The following is a 26083-nucleotide window of genomic DNA, read 5'->3' on the forward strand; positions in this document are numbered from 1 at the left end:
GCACCTGCTATAGGGGCTCATAGAATAGGACCCCCTGGTCTAATCTTTTTGAAACACAGGGAGTGTTTTGCGGAGAGGCACCAGATGATATGCTGAAATTTTGGTACCTCTACCTCAGAAAACAGCCCCTCTGGAGCCCCAGATTCCCATGGATCAATGTTCCATTATACCCTATGTGAAAATCAATCTCCATAGGAGATAATGGAGTGCCCAGCAGACATCTCCCTCCCCCCCCCACGCTTTCTGCTAACACTGAAGTGGGGGGAGGGCCTCCAAACCAGAGGATCCCCTGCCCCCAACTGGGGATTGGCAACCCTGGTGTTATTTTCCCCAAACTTGCATTCTTGTGATATTTTGGGAAAAGCTGCAGCAAAGCTGGGTGGCCCTAAAGAGGATTGGACTGTCTGAATGTCCCTGATCTGGTCTTTACCCAAAGCATTGCTATTTTACCTGCCCCAGTCACATGTGGCAACTATTTCCCCTGCCACAGGCAGTCTTTTGTTGTTGTTTTTAAATGTTATATCAATAGAACGTTAGAAGAATCAGTGCAACAGGTTTTCTGAATTCTCAGATTTCATTTTTGAAGTGATTCTCTACCCCCTTTGCTGCTAGGATATAAGGGAAAAGACATCTCCACAATGTAAGAGACTTACCTTTCTTTAACAAAATGAAAACTAGGGATTCAGAGAACTTCAATTATAATAGATTGTTATAATGCTATAATAATATGTCAGTTGCCATATTAAAAAAAAAACACCTGGAAAAGCCTGAGTGATGGTGGGGGCAATGGCAGGGAATTGGGTTAAGGAAAATTCAGGGGTGTCTGCCATGTGGAAGCACTGTTGTAGATGCAGAGATCCTCTGTATGAAGCCATATGAACATATACATCTGAATGAGGGGGTGTAACGAGGCATACCACTGCTGAATGCTACCTCACAAAACAATGCTCTTTGCAAGTAGAAAGCTCAGTGCAGGAAAAGGTTCTAACCACCACAGCTGCAAAACTAGCATTCAACTTGAAGGGAACTTTTAACATAGAGGAAACTTTTTTGACCCCCTAACCTAGCAAAGAGTTCTGGAGAATTTGAAAGCTGTGTGTCATGAGCCTGACTTTCAATCCCTTTCCCTCACTCCAGATACACAAAGGTTCAGCAATGGTGGGGAGAGACAGTCCTACATAAGAGAGCCAGTTTGGTGTAGTGGTTAAGAGTGTGGACTCTAATCTGGGAGAACCAGGTTTAATTCCCCACTCCTCCACATGTACCTGCTGATGTGATCTTAAGTCAGTCACAAGTTCTCTCAGAGCTGTTCTCTCAAGAGCAGTGCTCAAAATAACTCTCTCAGCCCCACCTGCCTCACAAGGGTGTCTGTTATAGGGAAGGGAAGGAGACTAAATCACTGAGATTCTGAGTGAAGGACAGGGTATAAATCCAATCTCTTCTTCTTCTACATGGCCATTTGCTCCCTGTTGCTGACTGAGGACTTCCATCTCTGTCTTCCCTAGGTTGTGCTGCAAAGAAATGGGGTGTCCTTTGTGACAAGGACTGTTCTGACTGCCTGAATGGAGGCATATGCCACCATGTTGTGGGAGAATGCATCTGCCCACCAGGTTTCATGGGTACCCGCTGTGAAAAAGGTTAGAAGCAACATGCTGTTGAATTGATTGAGAAACAATATTTTTGCTCCATGGCTGAAACTGTAAATGTGCTGGCTTTCACAAAGAGTAGCTGCGACTGCCACATGTTTCTTCCATAACGGAATCTAACTGTATGCTGGATCAAATGCTCTCTTTATCCACCAGCATCAAATGAAGTCCATGTCATCCCTCCTATTCTTCTGATTTCCATGCTCCCATACTGGACCCGCACCTTATGAGATGCATACACTACATACCCCCCTTTCATATATATCCCAGGAATAGTTCACTCTTAATGCATGCCTTCACAGCCATTATCCATGCTTCCCATTTAACACTGGAATCATGGAATCATGTAAAATGCAGGCAAAAAGCATTAATTTTGCTCTGCTTTGAAACTGGAAATTCAGACATGTAAATTGCACAGCCCATGCTGATACCTCGCTGAATCTTTGTTTTGTTACGTGGGCTGCCAAGAATGGAAAGGGGTTAGCACAATACAAGAACTTCTGTCCATATGCACCACAGAATTCAGAAGTGCATCAAGTACAATTCAGAACCCTTCAAAACTTTCATGCAAATGCAACTTGAAGGGCAGGAAAAATAATAGCTTCCCTTTTGCTTTACTTGTACCACCTCTGCTCTTCTTTGCAAAGACAACGCTGCTGGTGTGTTGTCTTCAAAGCTTTCCAATGAATGGAACAGTCACAACTTTTCTCGCTATTTCCCCTTGGCTAGGAAAGAGACACATGCTATAGAAAACTCCTCAGATGTAGGCAAACATCTCCACACAACTAGGAGTGGGTGAAAGACTATGAAGTCCCATGGCCTTGAACTCTGCAAAAATAACAACTGTAACAACTAAGCTTGGGCTTAGATTTGAACCCAAAGATCAAAGCAAAGGAAATAATGCATTTGTGGACAGGTGCTGACATCAGCTATATAAGACTAAAGGAGAAGGAAGTAAGAGACGAACAAGAGTCAATAATGTCTGAAGTGGATGCAGATCCCTGACAGGCAGGCCCATAGTTACAGGGGGGCTCAGGCCCATCCTTTCAACCCCCCTTCCAACAGTATGGCCCTTCCACTGGAGGACCCCCAATCTGTCCCCTTTGCTCACTGCCACTCTGAAGAAGTGCTGCTGGTCTTTTAACATTTTTCTCTCCCCTTCCTTAACACAGCATGCAGAGCAAAAGTAAGGGGGGGGGGAGTCAAGAGGCCTCTGTGTCTCTGAGAGAGGGGCACATAAGAAAGGGATGCGGGGAGCAGCACTGCTGTGACTGCCCAGGCGAAGCGCAGTTAGCTTGTGGAACTCAAGTCACTGCTCCCCCTAGCACCCTACCATCAAAGTGCTCAAGTTGTGCTGAAAGCTTCCAGCCTATATACTGTTGTGTGGTCTGTTGCCAATTGTATGGACTACTGTTCTCAGATCTGATGACCTATCTGTAGATATAATGTTGTTTAATTTTTGATGTGCTTCATTTTAATGTTGTTTTGATGCTGCAAGCTGCCCTGAGCCCACTTGTGGGATAGGAGGGGATATAAATTGAAAAATTAAATTAAATTAAGGTATTTTATACTGCCAAGAGCCCAGGGCTGCCAAACCGGGTGGCCCCTTGGCCCCTCCAAACAACAAATCCTCGTGGGCACCACCAAACATGAAATCCTGACTCTGGCCCTGCTGACAGGCATCTTCTTGCCTTTCAGCTTGTAGGGAAGGCAGGTTTGGGCGGAACTGCCAGAAACAATGTCCAGGTGAGCAGGGCTGCAGAGGGCTGGCCTTCTGCCTGCCTGACCCATATGGCTGTTCCTGTGCAGCTGGATGGAGTGGTCCCCAGTGTGGTTCAGGTATGTCTAACTACAGCTTCCATCTTCTGTTCAGTCTTCTTGGGCTATGACACTTTGGTATATTACAGTTCTAAATGAGATGGGGGGGGGGGGGGACAGGGGTTTGAAGAAGTAGCTAGCCAGCTCACAATGGGAACAGCATGGGGAACTTTGTCTTCTGGTCCACAGGACCAAAGTACATCCATATAATGTTTGGTAGCATCAGAACAAACTTGCTTAAATATTGGTGGTGCAACCAGACCATAAGATTCTTATTCTAGTAACCATGCCCTGTGTGGCTTACACAGTTGCCCATCATACAATTTCTTTATCAGCTGAAACTTCAGGCAGCTCAAATGGATGCAAAGAGGCAACAGGGTACAGCCGGTAAAAATAATGTGATAGTGGCTGGGATCTGACTTTCACAGTATAAGAGAAGTTTATCACTTCAGTTCCACATTTCATTTAAGTGGCTTTGGACTGGAGAAAGCTAAAGTTTATTGTTATCAAGGGGAATGTCCAAAGACAGGAATGTGCCTCATATGACATTTGCCAGTGTATTCCAAACAAAAGTTCCTTATGTGACATTGTAAAATGAATGTTTGCTTCTTCTGCATAAAAAAGTAAGGTGAGAATTGAACCATAAGGTCTTCTAGTATTCAATAAAATGTGGTGAAGCCCCAAGAAAGGAGGGCTGGTCAGGAAACTTGAATCTTAGAGTAATATTTAGGGATCAAATTTCACACCTTATAACATCAAAGTTTTTGTGTCAACTTGCTTTTCCATAGTCACAACCTGCTGTGTTGTTACTTGTCACATGGCTTCCTGACAATATGTATGTAGAAAGAAACTCCAGAACCCCTCCTCCACTTCAGACACACACCCTTGCTTAGTACTTCCACACAGCTTTGGCTGCTTTCTCCGCTGGGACTCTGCTTGGCTGACAGCCACAAGAGAGTAGCTTCCTCCCTTTGTTTCTTTGGAATCATTTCCCTCCCATTTACAACCAACATGAAGGTCCTTGAGAGCAGGAAGCTATGCAGCAAAGAGAAACTTACAGAAATCCCTTCCTTTCAGTGCTTCTTTTTCTAGTTCTTATTTCCTCCTTTGTGTGTGTGTGTGTGTGTTTTGGGGTACCAGCCTCCTCTGTAAATCCCAGAGTTTACTCCACAGATCCTTGCCTGAAACACAGATAGAGTTGTTTACATCTTCTCCTTCTCTTTCAACCCACACTTAAATCAGGCATATATTTTAAAGCACTAATTATTATGTAGAAATCTAACCCAATACATTTTATACACATGTTCATTATAAATTGTGCATTTCTTGACTTAAATGTCAACATACCTGTTGCAGCTTGTGTAGCAGAATACATTCCACCATCTGTTTACCCTGGATTTCTGTATTGCGGTTAGATGTAGATTAGACAGGTATCTTTTAGCCTGCTCTTCTATCATTTCCTTCATTGCCTTCAATCAAATAAGAGTTCAGTGGCACCTTAAAGACTAATAGCATTTAATCCTGCATAAGATTTTGTGAGTCAAGAGTTCACTTTATCAGATGCATTAATCATGGGCTTTTCCATGTGGCTTTTTATCATCAGTTTTGGCCCTATGCTGCTTCCATTTATCCCCTGATTTCCACATGCATTTTTGTACTTTTAGTTTTCACTTTAGTTTTCTTGGGGGGAGGGTCTGGTTCCTTTGAGACTACTTTTACCCTCATGTTTTTCTGGAAGCCAATTTTGAGTCCGTTTTTCCCTTGGGCATAAAGGTTATGCCAGTTTTCCTTGCCCTGCCCATTCCCCTCAATTAGGGTTGCCAAGTCCAATTTAAGAAATATCTGGGGACTTTGGGGGTGGAGCCAGGAGACATTGGGGGTGGAGCCAAGATCAAAGCTGTGACAAGCATAATTGAACTCCAAAGGGAGTTCTGGCCATCACATTTAAAGGAACCGCACACCTTTTCAATGCCTTCCTTCCATAGGAAATAATGAAGGATAGGGGCACTTTCTTTGGGGGCTCATAGAATTGGACCCCCTGGTTCAATCTTTTTGAAACTTAGGGATTATTTTGGGGAGAGGCACTAGATTGAAAACTTGGTGCCTCTACCTCAAAAAACAGCCCCCCCAGAGCCCCAGATACCCGCGGATCAATTCTCCATTATTTTCTATAGGAATAAATCTCCATAGGGAATAAGAGTTCCCAGCAGACATTTCCCTCCCCTCCCCCCACTTTCTGACGACCTTAAAGTGGGGGGAGGGCCTCCAAACCGGGGGATCCCCTGCCCCCACTTGGGGATTGGCAACCCTACCCCCAATTTCCAGCCAACAATAGGATGATTAAACAGTCCTGGTCAAACCGCTCCCTCTCCTCCCCTCCACCCCGACAGACGATTTATTTTCTTTTTTACAAAAGGCACTAAAATATCAACATATCACTAGAACATTGTAATGATAGACATAGAAGGTTCTCTGAATTCCCAGCTTTCATTTTTTAAAAAAAGATGTCACTAGCCACATCCTTGCAGCATATCTCTGTGAGGAATATCTCTAGCTCTTTCCCTTATGCCTTTGTCCTCATACCTCCACAAGGCAATAGAAATTAACTTTTTCTTTTAAAATGAAAAGTCGGAATTCAAATAGCCTGCTAAACCTACTGTTCCAATGTCCCAGTGATACCACCAGTGTCTCCACCGTTATGACAGCACCCTCTCTTGAAAATCTTCATTATTGAAGGCACATGCAGAAGAAAATAAACTGACTCCACAACTGAAAATGCACAGGGAGGGAAGATGTACAGAACAACCGGATGCGAATCAATTCCGGTGCCTGTAGATCATCTCCCAAAAAAAGCAGAAATAAGCTGAGCATGTGAAAAAGCCCCAGGCCAATGCCTCCATATGGAAGGCAGAGCTTTTCTGTTGTTTGCAGTCTTTAATATAATTACATCAGCCTAATGGATGTACAGACTTCATGCATTTGATTAAATGACTTCTGGCTCACAAAAGCTGATGTTGAAATACATTTTTGAAGTCTTTAAGGTGCCTTTAGATTCTTGTTTTATTCCGCCACCACAGACTATCATAGCTCCAAAACACCACAAAGTATAATTAATAAGGGATATTAAAGGAATGTGCAGGAAAATACAATATAAGAGCAGTGAACAGAAAAGACAAAATCATAAAAGCTAAATATCTAACCTAAGCTCATTCACAAGCATTTGTTCTCTAAATCCAGATGTTAACTGGATTTAGATGTTAACTGAGCCCAACAGAGTTTCAAAGTCCAGAGTCCAAACCAGGTATCCTGGCCATCTTGGCCCACCTGATCTAGAATCAAGAGGTATCCCAAAGATATATGTAATCAGTTGCTGGGAAGCAAGACCATGGGAAGACTTTGGCTTTTCTCCCCTCCTTTCAGGGGTTTCTAGCTGTCAACTGGGAAGAACAGGATGTTGGATTATAGAAGGACCTTTACTCTGAACCAGTAGGGCTCTTTTGATTTTTGTAAAGATTGAAAGGTGATAGTAACTCCATCTTCATGTATATGATGATACAAGCACATTCAAAACAGCTCTGGTGGGTAAATAGGTTCAAATGCACTTTAAGTGGCATGTGTGACACCTATTAGATATTCTAGAGTCGACCCATGAATTCCGTCTCTGGAGACAGGCTGAGCTTGGCTTCTTGTGTTCTTCCCACAGCTTGTAACCATAGGACATTTGGCCCTGACTGTGCCCTGGAGTGCCACTGCCAAAATGGAGGTACTTGTAACCGGTTCAGTGGGTGTATTTGCCCATCTGGTTGGCATGGACAACGTTGTGAAAAGTCAGGTAAATGCATCTCAGAATATGTACTGCAGGGGCAATAGGAGTAGCTGCAGTTGGTCATTATATCAAAATGCTGCTGAACAGAAATGTGGCAGGGGCACCATTTACTGTGCAGCTGTAGATGAAAACAGTGAAAACAGGATAAAGACAGGGTTGCCACATCTCTCCTGGCGACCAGTGGGGGATGAGAGTGCAGGGTTGCCAGCTCCAGGTTGGGAAACTCCTGGAGATTTGGGGATAAAGCCTGGGGAGGACAGGGACCTCAGCAAGTCACTTCGCCCTCCATACACTCCACCCTCCAAAACATCTGTTTTCTCTAGGGCAGGGTTTCCCAAACTTTTTTTTCCCGTGGCCCGGTTATTTTTACATATCCTTCATGGCCCACTAAAATTTGGGGGTGGAGCCATGAGACTTTGGGGGTGGAGTTGGGAGACAGGAATTATGTCATTTCCTGTGGTGTCACTTCCAGGTCAAGGGCCAAGTAATGTCACTTCCAGGGCACACTGAACCAAAACTCCACCTAAACCAAAACTCCACCCTTCCCTGTGATGTCACTTCTAGGGCACTCCTTCAAACCTGCCTCTTCTTCTGAAGTAACTTCGTTTTCAGAAAAATCTTTCTGAAACTCGTGCTGAGCCAAAATGGGGGTGGAATGTGGGTGGTCTGCAACTTTTTCATACATTCCCAGGGTCCTCTCTTTCCACCCTCACATTTGCATGCACCTATCTGTTTGTGTGTTCTTCTCCAGCTTGCAAGCACTCCTAATGCCCATGTTCAATTGCCTGCACCGCCTACACACCCCTTCCTCAACAGCACTGGCCAGTGTATGCAGTTGGAAGTTCTGTTGCCATTGCCGTCAGGAATGCCAGTGCTGTGTACCACCCACACTGGGCCCTGGCAGCTGCTGTACCTCAAAATATGCTGACACATTTAGTAGGCCCTCCCTTCAGCTGCTACTACTGGAACCTGCCTAAAGCTATAATCAAGCTTGCTTGGTTTCAAGAAAATCTTTTGACAGCTATTTTTCATACTTTTCCTTGACTGAAACACTGGAAAATTGCTGTGAAAGGTAGCAGAGAATTGTACTGCAATTAATGAATCAATTTCAAGTCATATAAAGTTCATACAAGCTTTTCTGCAGTAATCCCCCAAAAAAGGATTTTTATGAGGGGCTTGCAGGTTTTTACTGACTATGTTTCCCATGCCTTTAAAAGCAAGCTGTTGTGCAGATATTTAGCCAGTGAACTTCTTTCATCCTTTTTAATATCTACAGGAGGAATTTAATTTTGGTATCAGACAGCTGTTAAAAGCAGAACCAGTAAAATGGTGCCAAGTTCATAGTACCATCACTTCCAGTGCTGTTGAAATATACAGCAGTAATCTCCAATAATCTCTTTCTGCCCCACACCTCTAACTCTCACTCACTCACACAGAAATCTCATAGAAAGGCCAGCTGGCTACAACTGGGGGTGCCAATTTTTCATTGACAGAGCTCCTATGTCTGCAACAACAGTATGATGAACAGAAAAGTTTCATCCAGTAAAAATGGAAGGAAAGAAAGAAAGGGAAAGAATGAAATGGAAGGAAAAGAAAAGAAAAGAAAGACATGGAAAGAAAAAACATAAGAATATAAGAGAAGCCATGTTGGATCAGACCAGTGGACCATCCAGTCCAAAATTCTCTCATACAATGCCCCAAAAGCACCAAAATGTCCACCAGTTGGGTCAGGGCACTAGAAGCCCTCCCACTGTTGCTTCCCCCCCACCCCAAGCACCAAGAATACAAACAGAGCATCTCTTGCAGATGGAAAAAGAAAGAAGGGGGGACAAAGGGGAAAAAAGCTTTACTCACCATCTGATTACCCGAGCCAGCAATAATTCTGCTCAGGGGTTGTTTGGGGAAAAAAACAGCTACTGGAATGCCCACTCCCTGCCCCTCCCAGCTGAAAAAAAACACATACCCCTTCTTTGTCGCCCAGGCCTCCCAGGAAATCTCCCCAAAAGAACATACTGCAAGGCACATGAAAGCTCATACCTTGAAGAACATTTCATGGGTTTAAAGTGCCAGTGGACACCAGCTTTTCTATCAAACACTGGGAGAGGGGGAGAAGGAAGGAGAGGCAGCCCAGCTCCTCTCTGCACAACACAGAGACGGGGGAAGGAAGGAAGCCAAACAGAGCTCAGGCTTTGCTGCCTGTGTCAGTCTTCAAGGCTAGCTCTGCACAACAGAGAGATGGTGGAAGGAAGGAAGCAGAGCAAAGGTCATGCTTTGCTGGGGGTGGGGCTAGCTTTGGCTTTTCTGTGACCCAGTAGTGAGGCTTCCGTGGCCTGGTACCGGGTCCCGACCCTACAAATGGGAAACGGTGCTCTAGAGGAACTGATCTCTGTAATCTGGAGATGTGTAATTCTGGTGGATCCCCGGGTCCCACCCAGAGGCTGGCATCCCTAGTTAAAACACATTGAATGTTTTAACATTTTTTGTTATTAATACTGCAATAACTTTAATTTTTATTATGATATTCTATGCCAAGACCGGATCCCCCAGATCATCAACTTGGTCTCATACCTGGAGTTTAATCAAGACTCTCAACCTGTAGTTAGCTGTGTGGCAACAGGCAACCCGCTCCCTGTGCGTGACAGCATTGAACTGCGCAAGGCTGATGGAACAGTGCTCATGGTAAGGCAACACAGTGACTTAAACCAGTTCCTGGGTGTGGATATAGATGTCCTGCTCCCTCCCTACTTATGAGCTAAATCATATTCTCTCTGCAATCCCCCCAAGTTCAGACTCTGAGATTTTCTTCCTGTTAATTAAACCAAAGGGTATTTTGCTGTGTTTATTGATACTTGTTAGCAAGGCCACCCAAGTTCATAAATATACTTAGGATGGATAAATAAAAGGGACATGGAAAGGAAAGTGGCTGGATCACAAGAAGTACATAAAGCTCCATTCAGACATCATACTAAACACAGTTAAAATAAACCATGCTTTTGCATTATGCGTGAATTAAGCCCCGATATTTTATTTCTTTAAATATTTTCACCTGCCTTTCTTGATGTAAACAAGAAAGATAATTGTTCCATTCTACTTCCCACTTTCCCATTACACAGCAAAGGGCACATCTGCACTACATACCTTTGACAGTTTTATCCCAGTTCAACATTTGATTTTGGATTTGTATTTTATTGTTGTATTTTAGAATCTGTGGCTCTGCTACTGTAAGCTGCCAACTCCATAGATATGGAGCAAGGCAGGGTACAAGTATTTTAAAGAAATAAATTAACCAGGTTTCCTCCAAAGAATCCTGGGAACTGTAGTTTGGTGAGAGTATCAAGAATTTTCTGTTAAACTTTTCCAGTCCACCTCTCAGAACTACAGTTCCCAAGGAAAGAACATCAGTGACTGATTTCACACTAACCTTGCTCCACGGCAAGCTTTCTCTTTTCTCCAGAGCAAGTGTAGTGATTTTGCACAAGCTGCTCCACACTGCCATTTTTTGTCGTGGTGATCCCCAACTTGATGAGCAGCAACGTAATCCTGTTTTTTCAGGTTTACATTGCCATGTGTCAAATCGGGGGTTGCCACGATAAAAAATGGTGATGTGGACCAGCTTGTGCGAAATCGCTAAGCTTGCTCCAGAAAAAAGGGGAAGCCTGCCACAGAGCAAGGTTAGTGTGAAATCAGTCAGTGTTAATAAAGTATTTGGCCAAAGCTTCCATCTTGCATCTACATAACGAAGAGCCAATGAACTCATTATGAAATGACAACCTTTCTATTACCCCTGAACACATTAAACAAAAACAAGAATAAAGTAAGTGACAAGGAGAACACATTGGAAAAGGTGCACTGGGACCTTTTGCTCCTGTTGTACTATATCTCCTACAATGTTAGGCCCACATGAAAGGCTTCATTAGATTAAAAAAGGACAGAGCTGAAGGAAGAAGAGGGCAGGCCCTTAGCAACTATCCCAAAGCAAGTACTATTACATCAGAGCAGTAAAAACAGATTTTACATTTCCCGGACCTTGATTATCCTGACCCAGACTTGAAACACAGCCAAGCAGTTTCTGCTATCCTGTGCTCTAAGTGGGGTTTTTATTTATTCACTTAAACTTATCCATCTTTCCCATGGAGTCTCAAGGCATAAAATGATGTAAAACAATGTAATCTAATAGCAAGAGGCAACTATCAAGCAATGCAATTTGACTACAAAAATTTAGTCATAGACATTCTCTTTACTTATCCAAATGAGTTCATGAAGGCTGCTTTTAATATTTTTGCATTTAGGTGCTGTTAAGAGTGGGTACAAGGCCAGCCTCCAACACTCAAGTAAATATTTTCCCCCACAATTACATGAAAGTAAGATACTGGGACAAGAAATTACTGCAATATTATTTTCTGTAAAGAAATCACTGTGTTATTCTTTCCTGTTCAGCCCATCAAAGCTATAATGGAAAAGGACATGACTACCTGTGAATTTCGGGTGCCACCGCTTGTTCTCTCTGACACTAACTTCTGGGAGTGTCGTGTCTCTACCACAGGTGGGCAGGACAGTGGCAAGTTCAAGGTCACTGTGAAAGGTAAGAAGGCAAGTCAGGTGAAATTTGCAGGCTAGAGCTGTGCTGTCCTCTGCTTCTGGGAAATACAAAGTCATAACAGAGAGCATCTTTGGCTGCACAGGACTGAAATGTCACCACACAGAGAGTTGTAAAATTAAAAAAGATGTTAGCCCAAACTCTTGAGTGACTGTCTTAAGATATCTATCCAGATAACATGTAAAACCTCTTTGATATGGTCAGATGTCATTTCATAGAAAAAGTGGTGCTGAAACTTATTATCACAACACATTTACATATGCCACACACCCCTGACATCACCAGAAGGTGTATTAAATTATATCAGCTCAGCATCCACCTTAAAATGCTTCTTGAATTATAATTGTCATAATAAAACCGTACCCCCATCATACTTTTAAAATTACTTTCTCCTATGTGGCCACAGTGTCATGATGAAGATTTCCAGCTGTCTGCTTTATATGTTTTGGTTATTTTCCCTTTTTTTGTGGGGAAAGATATTAGAAAGTATGTCAAATCTTAGAGAGTTCAACAAAATTCTCACAGGGGATTTGAATAATGGAGCACAGAAGCAAGTATGGGGGAGGGATAAGAAAGAAAGAGCACAATAAAATTTAGAGGTTCTGGAGCTCTGTTCTTTTGAGCTCCTGCTCAAAAGGAGGCCTGGATGTGGTATTAATTTTCAAATTAAGAAACCTAAAAAATAATTGGAAATAACACTGTCAGGTCTTTGGTGCCCCTCCCGGTCCCCCGGCGTCGCCGTTGCCCCACCCGGGCACTCTGGGGCGTTCCCCGGAGGTCTCAGAAACAGGGGGGTGGGCACTGGGTTACTTCACCGCAGGCCCCCGTTCCCTCCTGGCTGTGCTATGGCTCCTGTCCCTCTCTCTCGCGAGGCAGCCTCTTTGCGCATCAGCCAGCTCTCCTCAGCGACCTCCTCCCTCCCTCCTTTTATGCTTCCCGACCCATCCTCCCCCCTCCCAGGACCTGCCCCTCTCTGGCTCCTCCCCCCTTCAAAGCCCCAGACGCCCAGGAGAGGTGCGTCGGGGCCGGGCTGACTGGGCGTGCCTCAGGCGTCCCAGCCCTCAGCGGCGTGCTGCAAGGGAGCGTCTCGTGCTGCGACGAGCTGAATGGCTCTCCCTCTTGCTCTCCGGCGTCTTGCCCCGGCCAGACCTCACGGACTCGAAGCCGGGCTCGCCGTCTGGGGGGCGTCGCTCGGGTGGCTGCTTTCGCCCCGTCAGTCGAGGTGAGGGGTGGGGCCTCCACAGGGGCTTGGAGAGGTGGGGGGGGCTCTTGGGGCGATGCCGGGGGCTTGGAGCGGCTGGCAGGCGCCGGGGGGTCTCCTCCGCGCAGTCCCTGCCCGGGCTGGGCGGGACACACCCCCCCCCGTGTCCCTTGCTTCTCCGCTTCCTCCTCGAAGACCCGGGAGAGGTAGTCGGCCACGCGGTGGTCGGCCCCGGCTTGATGGTGCACTGTGAAAGAAAAGGGGAGAAGAGACATATACCAGCGAAGGACTCGGTCATTGGAGTCCTTCATCCTCGACATCCACAGCAGGGGGGCGTGGTCCACCACCAACCGGAAAGGGTTGTTGGTGAGGTAGAATTTCAATGCCCCGACGGCCCACTTGACCGCCAGGGCCTCCTTTTCTACGGTGGAGTACGCCCGCTCGGCGGGCAGGAGCTTGCGGCTGATGAATAGGACCGGGCGTTCGTCCCCAGGGCCCCCCTGGAGCAGGGCTGCCCCGATACCGGTCCCCGAAGCATCTGTGTGCAACACAAAGGGCTGGGAGAAGTCCGGGTTTCTCAGCACGGGGTCTCGGGAGAGGCTCGTACGCAGTGCCTCAAACGCTGCGTCTTGGGCTGGCCCCCACTGGAGGACGTTCGGGCACGCCTTCCGCAGGCAGTCCGTCAACGGGGTGGCCACTGCCGCAAAGTTGGGGATAAATTTGCTGTAATAGCCCGCGAATCCCAAGAAGCGCCGTAGCTGCTTCTTGGTGCGCGGGCGGGGCTGCTGCTCCAGGGTGACGACCTTCTCGGGCAGGGGTCGGAGTTGGCCTTTCCCTACCAGGAACCCTAGATATTTTAGCTCCTGGAAGCCGAGGCGGCTTTTCCGCGGGTTAGCGTGGAGCCCGGCGGCCTGCAGGGCGTGGAGTACCTGGCGGAGGTGGAGCAGGTGGGCCTCCCAGGTGGGACTGCACACCACGATGTCGTCGATATAGGCCCGAGCGAAACCCTCGCATTGGGCTAGGGCCTTGTCCACCAGCCGCTGGAATGTGGCCGCAGCCCCATTCAAGCCAAAGGGCATGCGCTTGAATTGGAACAAGCCTTGTGGGGTGGCGAAAGCGGTCTTTTCTCTGTCGGCCGGGTGCATGGGCACCTGCCAATAGCCCTTGGTGAGGTCCAGGGCGGAGAGGTACCGGGCCTCCCCCAGCTGGTCGATTAGGATATCGGCCCGCGGCATCGGGTAGGCATCGAATTTGGCCAGTTTGTTCACTTCCCGATAGTCCACACAGAAGCGCACGCTGCCGTCGGGCTTTGGCACCAGGACCACCGGGCTGCGCCACTCACTCTGTGATGGTTCGATGACGTCGAGGCGCAGCATCTCCCTTACCTCCCGGGCGATCACGTCCCAGCGCTTCTGTGGGACGGGCCTCCACCGGGCGCGTGCCACCTGGCCTGCAGGGGTTACTACCCGGTGCTTGACCAGGGTGGTCAGGCCCGGCTGGTCGGAGAATACCGTCGGGCACTCGGCCAGGACCTTCTGCAGCTCCTGTCGCTGGCTGGGGGTGAGAGCGGCGTCCAACACCGGGCCTCCCCCGGCGCCCCCCGCGGTCGTCCAGGGCAGGGTTCCGTCCGGGAGCTCGCCCGGATCTTCGGCCACGAGCCCCTGCTCCGGCTGCGCCTCCCGCCGCACCCAGGCCTTTAGGCTGTTCACATGGAGGGTCTTCCTTTGGCGAGCACGAGGCCCGCACTGGACCTCGTACGTCAGGGGACCCAGGACTCGGGTGATTTGGAAGGGTCCCCGCCACGGGTCCCCCTGGCTCTGGCCCATCGCTCCCCTGTGGACCAGGACATCGTCTCCCGCCTGGAACCCGCGGGCCCTAGCGCCCTTGTCATAACGCCTCTTCTGGACCTCCTGGGCCTGTGCGAGGTTCTCCCGGGCCTCCCGCCGCACGTCTTCTAGGCGTCCCTGCAGCTGCCTGACGTACTCCTCCGGGGCCTCTCCCGGCACTGCTCTGCCTTGCACCCACTGCTCTCCGAGCAGGCCCAGGATGCCCCGGGGTTGCCGCCCGTACAGCAGCTCGAACGGGGAATACCCCAGGGATGCCTGGGGCGTCTCTCGGATGGCAAAGACCAGCGGGTCCACATAGAGGTCCCAGGCAGTGGGGTGGTCATCTGCTGTCTTCCTCAGCATGGCCTTCAGGGTCTGGTTCATCCGCTCCACCAGCCCGTCAGTCTGGGGGTGGTGGACGGAGGTGAAGAGCTGCTTGATGTGCAGCGCCTGGCACACCTGCCGCATGAGGCTCGCCGTGAAGGGTGTGCCTCGGTCTGTGAGTATCTCCCGGGGCAACCCCACATGTGCGAAATAGTGCATCAAGGCCCTGGCCACGCCCGCGCTCTTCATGGTGGGCAGGGGGATAGCCTCCGGGTACCGGGTGGCGTAGTCCATGAGGACCAGGATGTAGCGGGCCCCACGTGGGGTGCGGGGTAGGGGCCCGACAAAGTCCATAGCCACTCGTTCGAACGGGACCCCCACTATGGGCAAGGGGGCTAGGGGGGCTTGCGGCTCGGCCCTAGACGCGAGGCGTTGGCAGATACCGCAGGAGCGACAGTAGGCCTGGACCTCCCGGGCTACGGAAGGCCAGAAGAAGTTGGCTAGCACCCGGGTCAGAGTACTCTTCACCCCCTGGTGGCCCGCCCATTGGTGGTCGTGGGCGCCCTTCAGGACCTCGGGCCGGTACCTGTGAGGGACCAACAGCTGCTTCCCGGGGCCCAGCCGCCCTTTTACCTCTCTGAACCACACGCCCTCTTCCCGGATGATTCGAGGGAGGCGCCGGCTCCGGCGCTCGTCTACAACCACCCCGTCTCGGACTGCTTCGTGCCGCCGCAGCACCTCCAATTCTTCGTCTTCGGCCTGAGCCTCCACGAACTGCGGGTCCGCCGGCCACGCCTCTCGGCCCCCCGCCACGGGACGTTCTGCGTTGGACGGGCCCTCCCCGGGGTCGCTGTCCTCTGTCTCCCCAGCGGGGGCGGCGTCATCATAACCGGCCCCGGCAGGCTGGCCTGGTCGGCCGGGGTTGGCTGCTTCCACTACGTCGCCAAAACGCGGAGCGTCCCGCCCGAGCAGTATTGGGTAGGGCAGGCTGCTTACTTTGGCGACCGGCACGCTCCAGTAGCGGCCTAAGTATTTCAGTGGGATGGACACCACCGGGCTTCTTTCGATGTGCCCATGGACGCACCGGATGGCGGCGGTGCGGATGACAGGCAGCGGGGCGGGCACCAAGTGGGCTCGTATCATAGACAGCGAGCTGCCGTTGTCGACCATGGCCTGCAGTTGCCGCCCTCCCAAGGACACCGGGATCGTCCAGGGGGGGGGGCGAGCCCCCGCCTCAGCCGTCTGCCAGGACTCTTCCCAGCTCACGTCGCACTCCATCAGGGGGCACTCGCGTTTGAGATGGCCCCACTGGCCACAGGTGAAGCAGGGCCCTATGTCTCCTGCTGGACGGCGGGCCTCCGGCGGCGGGTGCCCCTCCTTCTCCCCCTCGCGGCCTCCGGGGCGTAGACCAAGTCCGGGTAGCGCCGGGCGTGCTCCGGGCCTCCACCACCCCGGCGTGGCACGGGCCGGCGGCGTCCGCGCCCGGCCCCCCCGGTCTCCGGCCCCGGGCGCCCTCCCGGGTGTCGCTCCTGGGGCGGCCCGTCCGCCGGGTGGGGGCAAGCCCTTCCCTGGCTTGCCGCCCTCTGCGCGGAAGGGCAGGCCGCGGTGGTCGGCGGCCTGAAAGTTCTCCCACAGCTCCTGGACCTCGCTGAGACGGGTTGGCTTCCAGCAGGCCACCCAATGGCGGGTACGCGGCGGCAGCACCTGCAGCAGCTGCTCCACTACCACCAGCTCCACGATGCGCCGCCCGTCGCTGGTGGTGGGGTTGAGCCACCGGGTGGCGGCATCCTTGAGGGTCGCTATTGCTGAGCGTGGTCGCGTCTCCCCCGTAGGCAGCCAGGAACGCAGCTTCTGGCGGTGGGCCTCAGGCGTGATCTCCAGGCGGTCCAGGATGGCTGCCTTGAGCGCTGTATAGTCCGCCGCCTGAGCCCGCTCCAGGGCCTTCATGGCAGCTTGGGCCTCCCCGGTCAGGTAGGGTCCCAAAATAAAGGCCCACTGCTCTCTGGGCCAATGAGCGGCCTCAGCCACTCGCTCAAACGCTTCCAGGTATGCCTCGACATCGTCCTCCGCCCCCAGCTTCGTTAGAGGGGGCCAGGGGCTCCTCCCGGCGCCGAATGGTGTTGGCCCTGCGGGCTCCGGGCGGGCGAGGAGGGCCTGGTGAAGATCCCGCACGAGGGTGGCTTGGGCCGCCGTCTGCTGCTGGGTGACCTCCCGTAGGAGCTGCGCCTGGTGGTCTGCGAGCCACTGCCCGAACTGGGCCAAATCCACGGGGGCGGGGTTAGTGTCCATGGCGGCGGTCCGCCCCACGTGTATCACGGAGTCCTCACTTGACTCGTCCGTCGACGACTCGCTGGACTCCGGCTCAATGGTTGGGGTCGCCACTCGGCTTGAGTGCCACCCGGGCGGGGCCGGAATATGGGGGCGTGGTCGTCCTAGGCTCGGGAGAGTGCCCGCATTCTCCACCACGTTGTCAGGTCTTTGGTGCCCCTCCCGGTCCCCCGGCGTCGCCGTTGCCCCACCCGGGCACTCTGGGGCGTTCCCCGGAGGTCTCAGAAACAGGGGGGTGGGCACTGGGTTACTTCACCGCAGGCCCCCGTTCCCTCCTGGCTGTGCTATGGCTCCTGTCCCTCTCTCTCGCGAGGCAGCCTCTTTGCGCATCAGCCAGCTCTCCTCAGCGACCTCCTCCCTCCCTCCTTTTATGCTTCCCGACCCATCCTCCCCCCTCCCAGGACCTGCCCCTCTCTGGCTCCTCCCCCCTTCAAAGCCCCAGACGCCCAGGAGAGGTGCGTCGGGGCCGGGCTGACTGGGCGTGCCTCAGGCGTCCCAGCCCTCAGCGGCGTGCTGCAAGGGAGCGTCTCGTGCTGCGACGAGCTGAATGGCTCTCCCTCTTGCTCTCCGGCGTCTTGCCCCGGCCAGACCTCACGGACTCGAAGCCGGGCTCGCCGTCTGGGGGGCGTCGCTCGGGTGGCTGCTTTCGCCCCGTCAGTCGAGGTGAGGGGTGGGGCCTCCACAGGGGCTTGGAGAGGTGGGGGGGGCTCTTGGGGCGATGCCGGGGGCTTGGAGCGGCTGGCAGGCGCCGGGGGGTCTCCTCCGCGCAGTCCCTGCCCGGGCTGGGCGGGACAAACACATAGTTTGAGCCAGGAAAATGATTGCATGACAAATAGATGGTGTGGATCTGTTTTAATAGTTCAAAACACCTGTCTCAGAAAGACAAAGGGAATACCTGCGTGTTCTTTGCCAACTTTGCTTTTTGAAAGTTCTTCAACATTGGTTCTGTTCTTTCCTAGTGCCTCCTGTCCCACTCAGCCCTCCCAGGCTTCTAGCCAAGCAGAGTCGGCAGCTTGTGATATCCCCTGTGGAACATTTCTCGGGTGATGGACCTATCATCTCTATCAAGGTTCTTTATAGGTTAAATGATGACACATCTCATTGGTCATCCATTGTAGGTAAGGGATTTAATGCACCTGGCTGGTGCTGTCATTCCACACCTGAGCACTCACTGCAGGGCTGTCTTCAGTCTGTGCCTGCTATAGCTGCAGTTCTCAGCTATACAGAAAAGGTCCCAAGAGAGGCCACTGAGTGAAGCAAAATATTGTCAGCTCAACTGATCACAAAGATGCACATTTTCTTCTGGGGTGTGCCACTACACAGTAAGGTGTAGCTGGCACATCTGAGACAAAAATCATATATACATAATAAAGAACACAGTATAGACCAGCTTTCCTGCATGGCCATCAGTCATTTCAGAAAGCTAGTATAAACATGTTTTGAAGTGCCTTTCTATTTTCAAAATATATACACCAGCAGCAGGAGAAAGGCTGAAAAGGGTTTTCAGTTATACTTGCTATATTTCAAAAACAGCCATGACATTGGAGAGATACTTACCTGTTGTAAGCAGAGAAGAGAACATTAGGTATAGCACAAAGAACACAGAGCTCTGGATCCCACACTAAACCCACACAAAGGGTCCTGCTGCATGGTTCTCAGTAGCAGAAATGTGTGTACCAATCTCTAGCATGAGACTCTCCACTAATGGGCTGTAATCTGGTCAACAGTTGACAGTATCCAGAATATCACCCTGATGAACCTCCGACCTGTCACTGCCTATCTTGTTAAGGTTCAGCTAACACGCCCTGGGGAAAAAGGAGAAGGTGCCATGGGACCTCAGGCTGTCATGGTAACAGAGTGCCAAGGTGAGTAGCTGATGTTCAAAGTAGAGTTGCCAGTCTCCAGGTGGGTAAATAAAAAAAACCACTAAGAGACACCATAAATTTTAAACAACAAGACAGTGTAATATAGAGGTCAGTGGTGTAGTGACAAAACTTGCACATAGAACTTCAAATAGAAAGCATGTAGCAAAAAAACATAAACAGAAGACAGTTCAAAAGCAGTCTTTCCAATCACAAAGGAGTGACAATAGTCCAGTATTTAGTTCTTGGAACTAAAAGAAGTCCTTCCAAAGACATCTGTTCTAGATATCAAGATGTTTCATCCACCTTTCTTCAGTTTGGAGGCTTATTTATCACTGGAACCCAATCTTTACAATACATTCAAAGGAGACCAACAAGGTTCAGATTTCCAGGTTCTGCCCTTGTTGGTCTCCTGTGAATGTATTGTAAAGATTGGGTTCCAGACGTTTTTGGAAAGGCTTCTTTTAGTTCCATGAACTAAATACTGGACTATTGTCACTTCTTTGTGATTGGAAAGACTGCTTTTGAACTGTCTTCTGTTTATGTTTTTTTGCTACATGCTTTCTATTTGAAGTTCTATGTGCAAGTTTTGTCAGTACACCACTGACCTCTACATTTACACTGTCTTTTTGTTTAAAAATTATGGTGTCTCTTAGTGTTTTTTTAATTTACACAGCTGTACGCTAAGATCCTATAGTTTCGCTAATCTCCAGGGGGGAGCTGGAAGTCTCCTAGGATTTAAACTGATTTCCAGACTACAAAGATCAGTTCCTCTGGAGAAACGGTTGCTTTGGAGGATGGATTCTGTGGCATTATACCCAGCTGAGGCTCTGCCCCTCTCCAAACACATCTGTCTGCTGCATTCTAAGAGTCAACACATTATACTAGAGGGTGATGAAAAAGAACACATTTTTGCAATATTTGAAGTTGCAAGTGACAGCATTTTGCCTTCTAGTTTTGTAAGACTTCTGTGACAGGGCTTGTCACTTTCAAATTCTGTACAGCATCTAGAGCACTGTTGACACTAAATGATAGGTAGCCTGTAGTCGTATGTTGCATTAAAACTGGTCCAGGCTGAAGTGAAATTGTCTCAGAATATCAACGTTGCCTTTATATATCCGTTTCATACAGAGCCAACATCTAAACCTGTGATTGAAAGTTCCTTTGTTGAAGGAAGAAATACACTTTATGTGAACTGGAATTTACCCAATAGTGACAATGTGGCCACTGGATTTTTGGTCCGGCTCTATGATTCAACTAAGATGCTCATACATCAGGAAAACATCTCTTCCATCATTGTACAATCTGCCAGGATTCCAAACTTGAAGTTCAACAAGGACTACAGCCTGGAGGTGCTAGCCTATCACTGCACCAGACTGGGACCTCCCTCTGACCTGTACAAGATCAAGATCAATAGCAAAGGTGAGTATGAGATGTGCCATTTGGATGTTCCCTGGTGGAAGTGGGAAGGCTCCTTGAACCTAGGATGGGTGGACATAATCCACAGCACTGTGATTGCCAGCCACTCCCAAACTCCATTGATCTGAAAAAGCCTATTGACATGATACATTCTATTTGACATGATACATTCATGGTTCTATATATGCAACAATTTTAGCTCTTACGAAAGCATTAGTCCTTGATTTCTGGGTGCTGCCCTGGGAAACTGAGCAGGGGCCTGGAGTACCCTGTCCTGCAGCTGTTCATTGTTTTCTGGTGCCTTAGTGATCTTGCTTTAATCAACCCTCTCTGCAGCAGGCTATTCAATGCATTAAAGGGCCCTAAGTGCCCTGAGTTGGCACGGCATGCATTCACAGCATCTGGAGAGTGGATGGCAATTCCAACAACTGTACTACTTGCCCCCCCAGGCCCCTCATCCCCGCGGTCTCTTTCAATGGAGCCCCTCGCTGACAGCACCATCCAGCTCACCTGGCAGCCCCCCGAGTACCCCAATGGTGGCATCATCAAGTACACTGTGGAGGTGCAACAGCTGGGGGGTAACAGTGAGCCTCAGTGGATGGACACAGACAATGGCTGGGAGACTACAAAGATCATCACAAGGCTAAATGCCAGCACATCCTACCAGTTCCGGGTGCGAGCCAATTCTCATGTGCCAGGCGAGTGGAGCAAGCCTGTGAGAGCTGCAATTCTAGGTGATGGTGAGTGGACCCAGGGCAAGTTTGGCTGGCTGTCCTAGTGGGTAGGATTCAAGGGGAAAAGGCTACACAGTGGGGAGAATGCTGGCATAAATAAGCCACCATCATCCCTACAGCACATCCCAGGAACACCCAGTAGTCAGACTGGCCAGCATGCTAGTTCAATTGGCTCCTGGCAAACAACAAATTGCAATAGTCCAGCTCTGAAGCCCTGATCCCCCTGTGCTGGCAGATGGCCAAAGAGCCTGTGGAAGGCAATGGCTTTTGTCTCTGCTGTGCTCTGTACTTGGCAGTACTGTCTTCATCACAACATCAGGCACAGCTGCAAAACATCTTGTTTCCACCTTTCCTGCAGGAGCCCTGAGCCAAGTGCCCACTTTGGAGAGCAAGAACTTGTCCCCATCCAATCTGGACCAGCAGTTACTGTTAGCCATTGTGGGTTCTGTCTCTGTCACCTGCCTGACAATACTCTTTGCCCTTCTTGCCCTTTTCCTCATCAAGAAGAACTTCTTCCACCGACGTCGCACTTTCACCTACCAGTCAGGATCTGTGAGTGATATTGTCCCTGACCCATCTCTCCTCTGACCTTAAATCCAAAAGCTTCTTCCCTAAGAATCCCACTGCCCATCCTTCGGGCACCCTTGTTTTACTAGCTTCCTTCCCTGCTGGGTGCACCATGCTGCCAACATATTTTCCACAAACCTTCTCACAGGGAGAAGAGACCATTCTGCAGTTCAATTCAGGCACACTGACCCTGACGCGTCGGCCAAAGCCACAGCCTGAGCCGCTTAGCTACCCTATTCTGGAATGGGAAGACATTAAGTTTGAGGACATGATAGGGGAAGGGAACTTTGGACAAGTCATCCGGGCCATGATCAAGAAAGATGGACTCCGAATGAATGCAGCTATCAAGATGTTGAAGGGTGAGATGTTGCACAAGAGTAAATGCAATTGACTTCAGTTCCAGGAGACTAGATTTTTGTTGAACATTAGGAGAAACGTCCTAATGGTAAGATGTAACCTGGGGGGGGGGGGAGTGTGGGAACAATCCATTGTTCAAGTTTTCAAGCAGAGGTTGGATAGGCATATTTTTGGAATCATGGACTCATAGAGTTGGAAGGGACTTCCAGGGACATCTAGTCCAACCCCCTGCAGTTTGGTGTAGTGGTTAAGTGTGTGGACTCTTATCTGGGAGAACCGGGTTTGATTCCCCACTCCTCCACTTGCACCTGCTAGCATGGCCTTGGGTCAGCCATAGCTCTGGCAGAAGTTGTCCTTGAAAGGGCAGCTGCTGTGAAAGCCCTCTCCAGCCCCACCCACCTCACAGGGTGTCTGTTGTGGGGGAGGAAGGTAAAGGAGATTGTGAGCCGCTCTGAGACTCTTTGGAGTGGAGGGCGGGATATACATCCAATATCTTCTTCTTCTTCTGCATAATGCAGGAAATTCACAAATACCTCCCCCTAAATTCACAGGATCTGTATTGCTGTCAGATGGCCATCTTGCCTCTGTTTAAAAACCTACAAGAAAGGAGAGCCCACCACTTCCTGAGGAAGCCTCTTCCACTAAGGAACCATTTTGTCAGGAAGTTCTTCCTAATGTTGAGCCAGAAACTCTTTTGATTTAATTTTAATCCATTGGTTCTAGTCCTATCTTCTGGGGCAATGGAAAACAGTTCTGCACCATCATCTATATGACAACCCTTCAAGTATTTGAAGATGATGATCATATCACCTCTCAGCTGTGTTCTAGCTGTGTATTTAGGGTTAGATGAGATGGCCTATAAGGCTCCTTCCAGCTTGGAACCACTGTGACTACGATGACATAGCTGCAAGAACAGTCAGACTCCCATGCTAGTGTGCAAGAAACTTACATGCCAATCTGATTCCCTGTTCTCTTGGTAGTGGGGTCTGGACAGAGTGGTGTGCCCTCACACACATACATGCACATCCATACTTTCTGTTGTGGGCATGGCAGATGTCCAGACAAATGATAAACTCACTAGACTCTCCTTCCATATCTGCTCATAAGGCAGGACTGATTTAAAAGTCATTCTTCTCCTTGAGAAATCATATACTGTGAAGAGATCTAGAGATCTTTAGCAGAATTTTTAACTGTAAAATTATGAATCCCAGGAATCTGTGGGGTAAAATCCTGCCTGCTCTTCTACAACAGAGCCATCCCAGAAGAGGAAAAAGCAGGGCTTTTTTTTTTTTAGCAGGAATGCACAGGAACACAGTTCCAGCTGGCTTTGCATCAGGGGGTGTGGTCTAGTATGAAAATGAATTCCTGCTGGGCTTTTTCTACCAAAAAAGCCCTGGGAAAAAGTACAAAGCACCATTAAGTTTTCCATGCTGGTTCTTACATATAGCCAGGCAGTTCCCTTTTATGTTAGCCTGTGAAGAAGACTGAAGACTGCAGATTTATACCCTGCCCTTCTCTCTGAATCAGAGACTTAGAGCGCTTACAATCTCCTATATCTTCTGCCCCCACAAAAGACACCCTGTGAGGTGGGTGGGGCTGAGAGGGCTCTCACAGCAGCTGCCCTTTCAAGAGCTATGACTGACCCAAGGCCATTCCAGCAGCTGCAAGTGGAGGATTGGGGAATCAAACCCAGTTCTCCCAGATAAGAGTCTGTACGCTTAACCATTACACCAAACTGACTCTCAGAGGTGGAGCTGATGTGTGTAGATGCTATGTGACCATGCTAGAAAGTTAAAGTTAATCCTGTTGCTCTTTCACATGTACATGCAACTGGCTGTCATGAGTTTGCTTTCACATAAAAAAAAAGAGTTTGCTTTCACAGAATATGTGAATTTGTCATAAAAGGGCTCTGCTCCTGTTGGGTAAAAGATGCTTGGCCTTTGGCCAGCTACAGCCAGTTTATTGCCCACTGCTGTGCTCAAAGGAGACTCCCTGCTGTGCTCCTGATGCTAGTCTGGCAGACCTGGTATTGCTCTCTCTGTTTCAGAATTTGCCTCTGAGAATGACCACCGGGACTTTGCCGGAGAGCTAGAAGTCCTTTGCAAGCTGGGCAACCATCCCAATATCATAAATTTGCTGGGGGCCTGTGAGAATAAAGGTAGGCCTTCTTGCCAACCAGCATAGCAAAGTCCCTCTCTGTTGCTTACTTCTCTTTCCCTGCTTCTTCCATCTTTGCCCCCCAAACATCCTGCTGCTGTTTCAGATAAGTCACAGTGCTAACACCACTGGCAAAAACTGACAAATGTAGTTCAGGTTTTCTGTAATCCTCTCTCACACACACTCTGCTTGGCAAAGCCTATTTTTACTTAGCATGTCTGTTCACACATAGGAGCATCTAGTATACTATCAGTTTCCTATGTGGTGGTTTTCATGATTCTTCCTACCCTCTCCACCAAGGTGCTTCAAAATTAGACAGGGCCCTGGTGTGATGTGGTCTGACAATCTATGTCAATCTCCCAGGTTACCTGTATATCGCTATAGAATATGCACCCTATGGGAACTTGCTGGATTTTCTGCGCAAGAGCCGAGTCCTGGAGACAGATCCTGCTTTTGCCAGGGAGCATGGGACAGCATCAACCCTCACATCCCAGCAGCTCTTGCAGTTTGCATCTGATGTGGCCAAAGGCATGCAGTATTTGAGTGAGAAACAAGTATGTCTGTCTCCATCTTGCTGTGATTGTCTGGGCTCATGCACTGCAGGGAAAGACTGGCATTTCACTGACTGAGAAAGCTCCCAGTAGCCCACTGCCTTGAAGGGCCATTAGCAGCCAGGAGCCAAGTGTTTTCTGCTCAGCTTGCTCCAGGATGGCTTTAAGATCCCAGTCCATCCTGATGCACCAGCTCCTCTGTGTAATCAGCAAGGAAAGTGTCTGTGTGGGTGTCTGTACCTGTGGAGGGTGGGGAGGGGAGACAGAGACCAAAACCATGTATACACTTCCTGCCTGGGATGCTTTTCCCATACACAAATACATCCACAAGGAACTGATTTATTTGGGCCTGTTTGTAAGAAGGGCTGGGTATTTGGACTGGAGTGCTATCAGGAGTGAATGGCATCATGGATAAATATGAGAATCTGAGTCAGGGATGGAAAATTTTGGCCCAGTAAGGAAAGGGAGGGGCAGAATGTGAAGTGGGCTTTGGTGTCTGGAGTGGTTCTGGTTTCCCAAAGGAATTCATGAGAACTTTGTAGCTCAGGGGGCACCAAGACTGGGCTCTTTTGTGTCACTACCTAAAGTCACAGAGTGGACAGAACACCTCAGCCTCTTCCACTGCCAATGTTTCTCTCTGCTGTTTTTCTTCTAGTTTATTCACAGAGACCTGGCTGCCAGGAACATCCTGGTGGGAGAGAATCTGACTTCCAAGATTGCTGACTTTGGCTTGTCCCGGGGGGAGGAGGTCTATGTGAAGAAGACAATGGTGAGCCTGGGTTATAGTAATGTAGTTAAGATAACTAGAATGTCCCTCTGCGAAAGCCCTCTCTCTTTTCTCAGCTTTTTCCTCTGTTCTAGGAAATGGGG

The 26083-nt window shown here is 49.5% G+C and overlaps 1 protein-coding gene across 2 annotated transcripts in view; it reads left to right on the forward strand.

Annotated features, from left to right (window-relative positions):
- Window positions 1-26083, forward strand: part of TIE1 (tyrosine kinase with immunoglobulin like and EGF like domains 1) — a 43401-nt gene that overhangs the window by 11634 nt on the left and 5684 nt on the right. The window contains exons 5-18 of one of the 2 annotated variants that reach the window (XM_060231638.1): window positions 1506-1637; window positions 3345-3485; window positions 7168-7296; window positions 9824-9969; window positions 11728-11872; window positions 18526-18684; window positions 19294-19431; window positions 20560-20850; window positions 21297-21587; window positions 21940-22133; window positions 22297-22507; window positions 24553-24663; window positions 25026-25216; window positions 25869-25982. In XM_060231638.1, coding sequence (XP_060087621.1) covers window positions 1506-1637; window positions 3345-3485; window positions 7168-7296; window positions 9824-9969; window positions 11728-11872; window positions 18526-18684; window positions 19294-19431; window positions 20560-20850; window positions 21297-21587; window positions 21940-22133; window positions 22297-22507; window positions 24553-24663; window positions 25026-25216; window positions 25869-25982 — 2393 coding nt within the window. The remainder of the gene's footprint in view (window positions 1-1505; window positions 1638-3344; window positions 3486-7167; window positions 7297-9823; window positions 9970-11727; window positions 11873-18525; window positions 18685-19293; window positions 19432-20559; window positions 20851-21296; window positions 21588-21939; window positions 22134-22296; window positions 22508-24552; window positions 24664-25025; window positions 25217-25868; window positions 25983-26083) is intronic. The other variant, XM_060231640.1, reaches the window with a different exon arrangement.

The sequence above is a fragment of the Heteronotia binoei genome, chromosome 2, assembly GCF_032191835.1.
Source record: "Heteronotia binoei isolate CCM8104 ecotype False Entrance Well chromosome 2, APGP_CSIRO_Hbin_v1, whole genome shotgun sequence".
Classification (NCBI taxonomy): domain Eukaryota; kingdom Metazoa; phylum Chordata; class Lepidosauria; order Squamata; family Gekkonidae; genus Heteronotia; species Heteronotia binoei.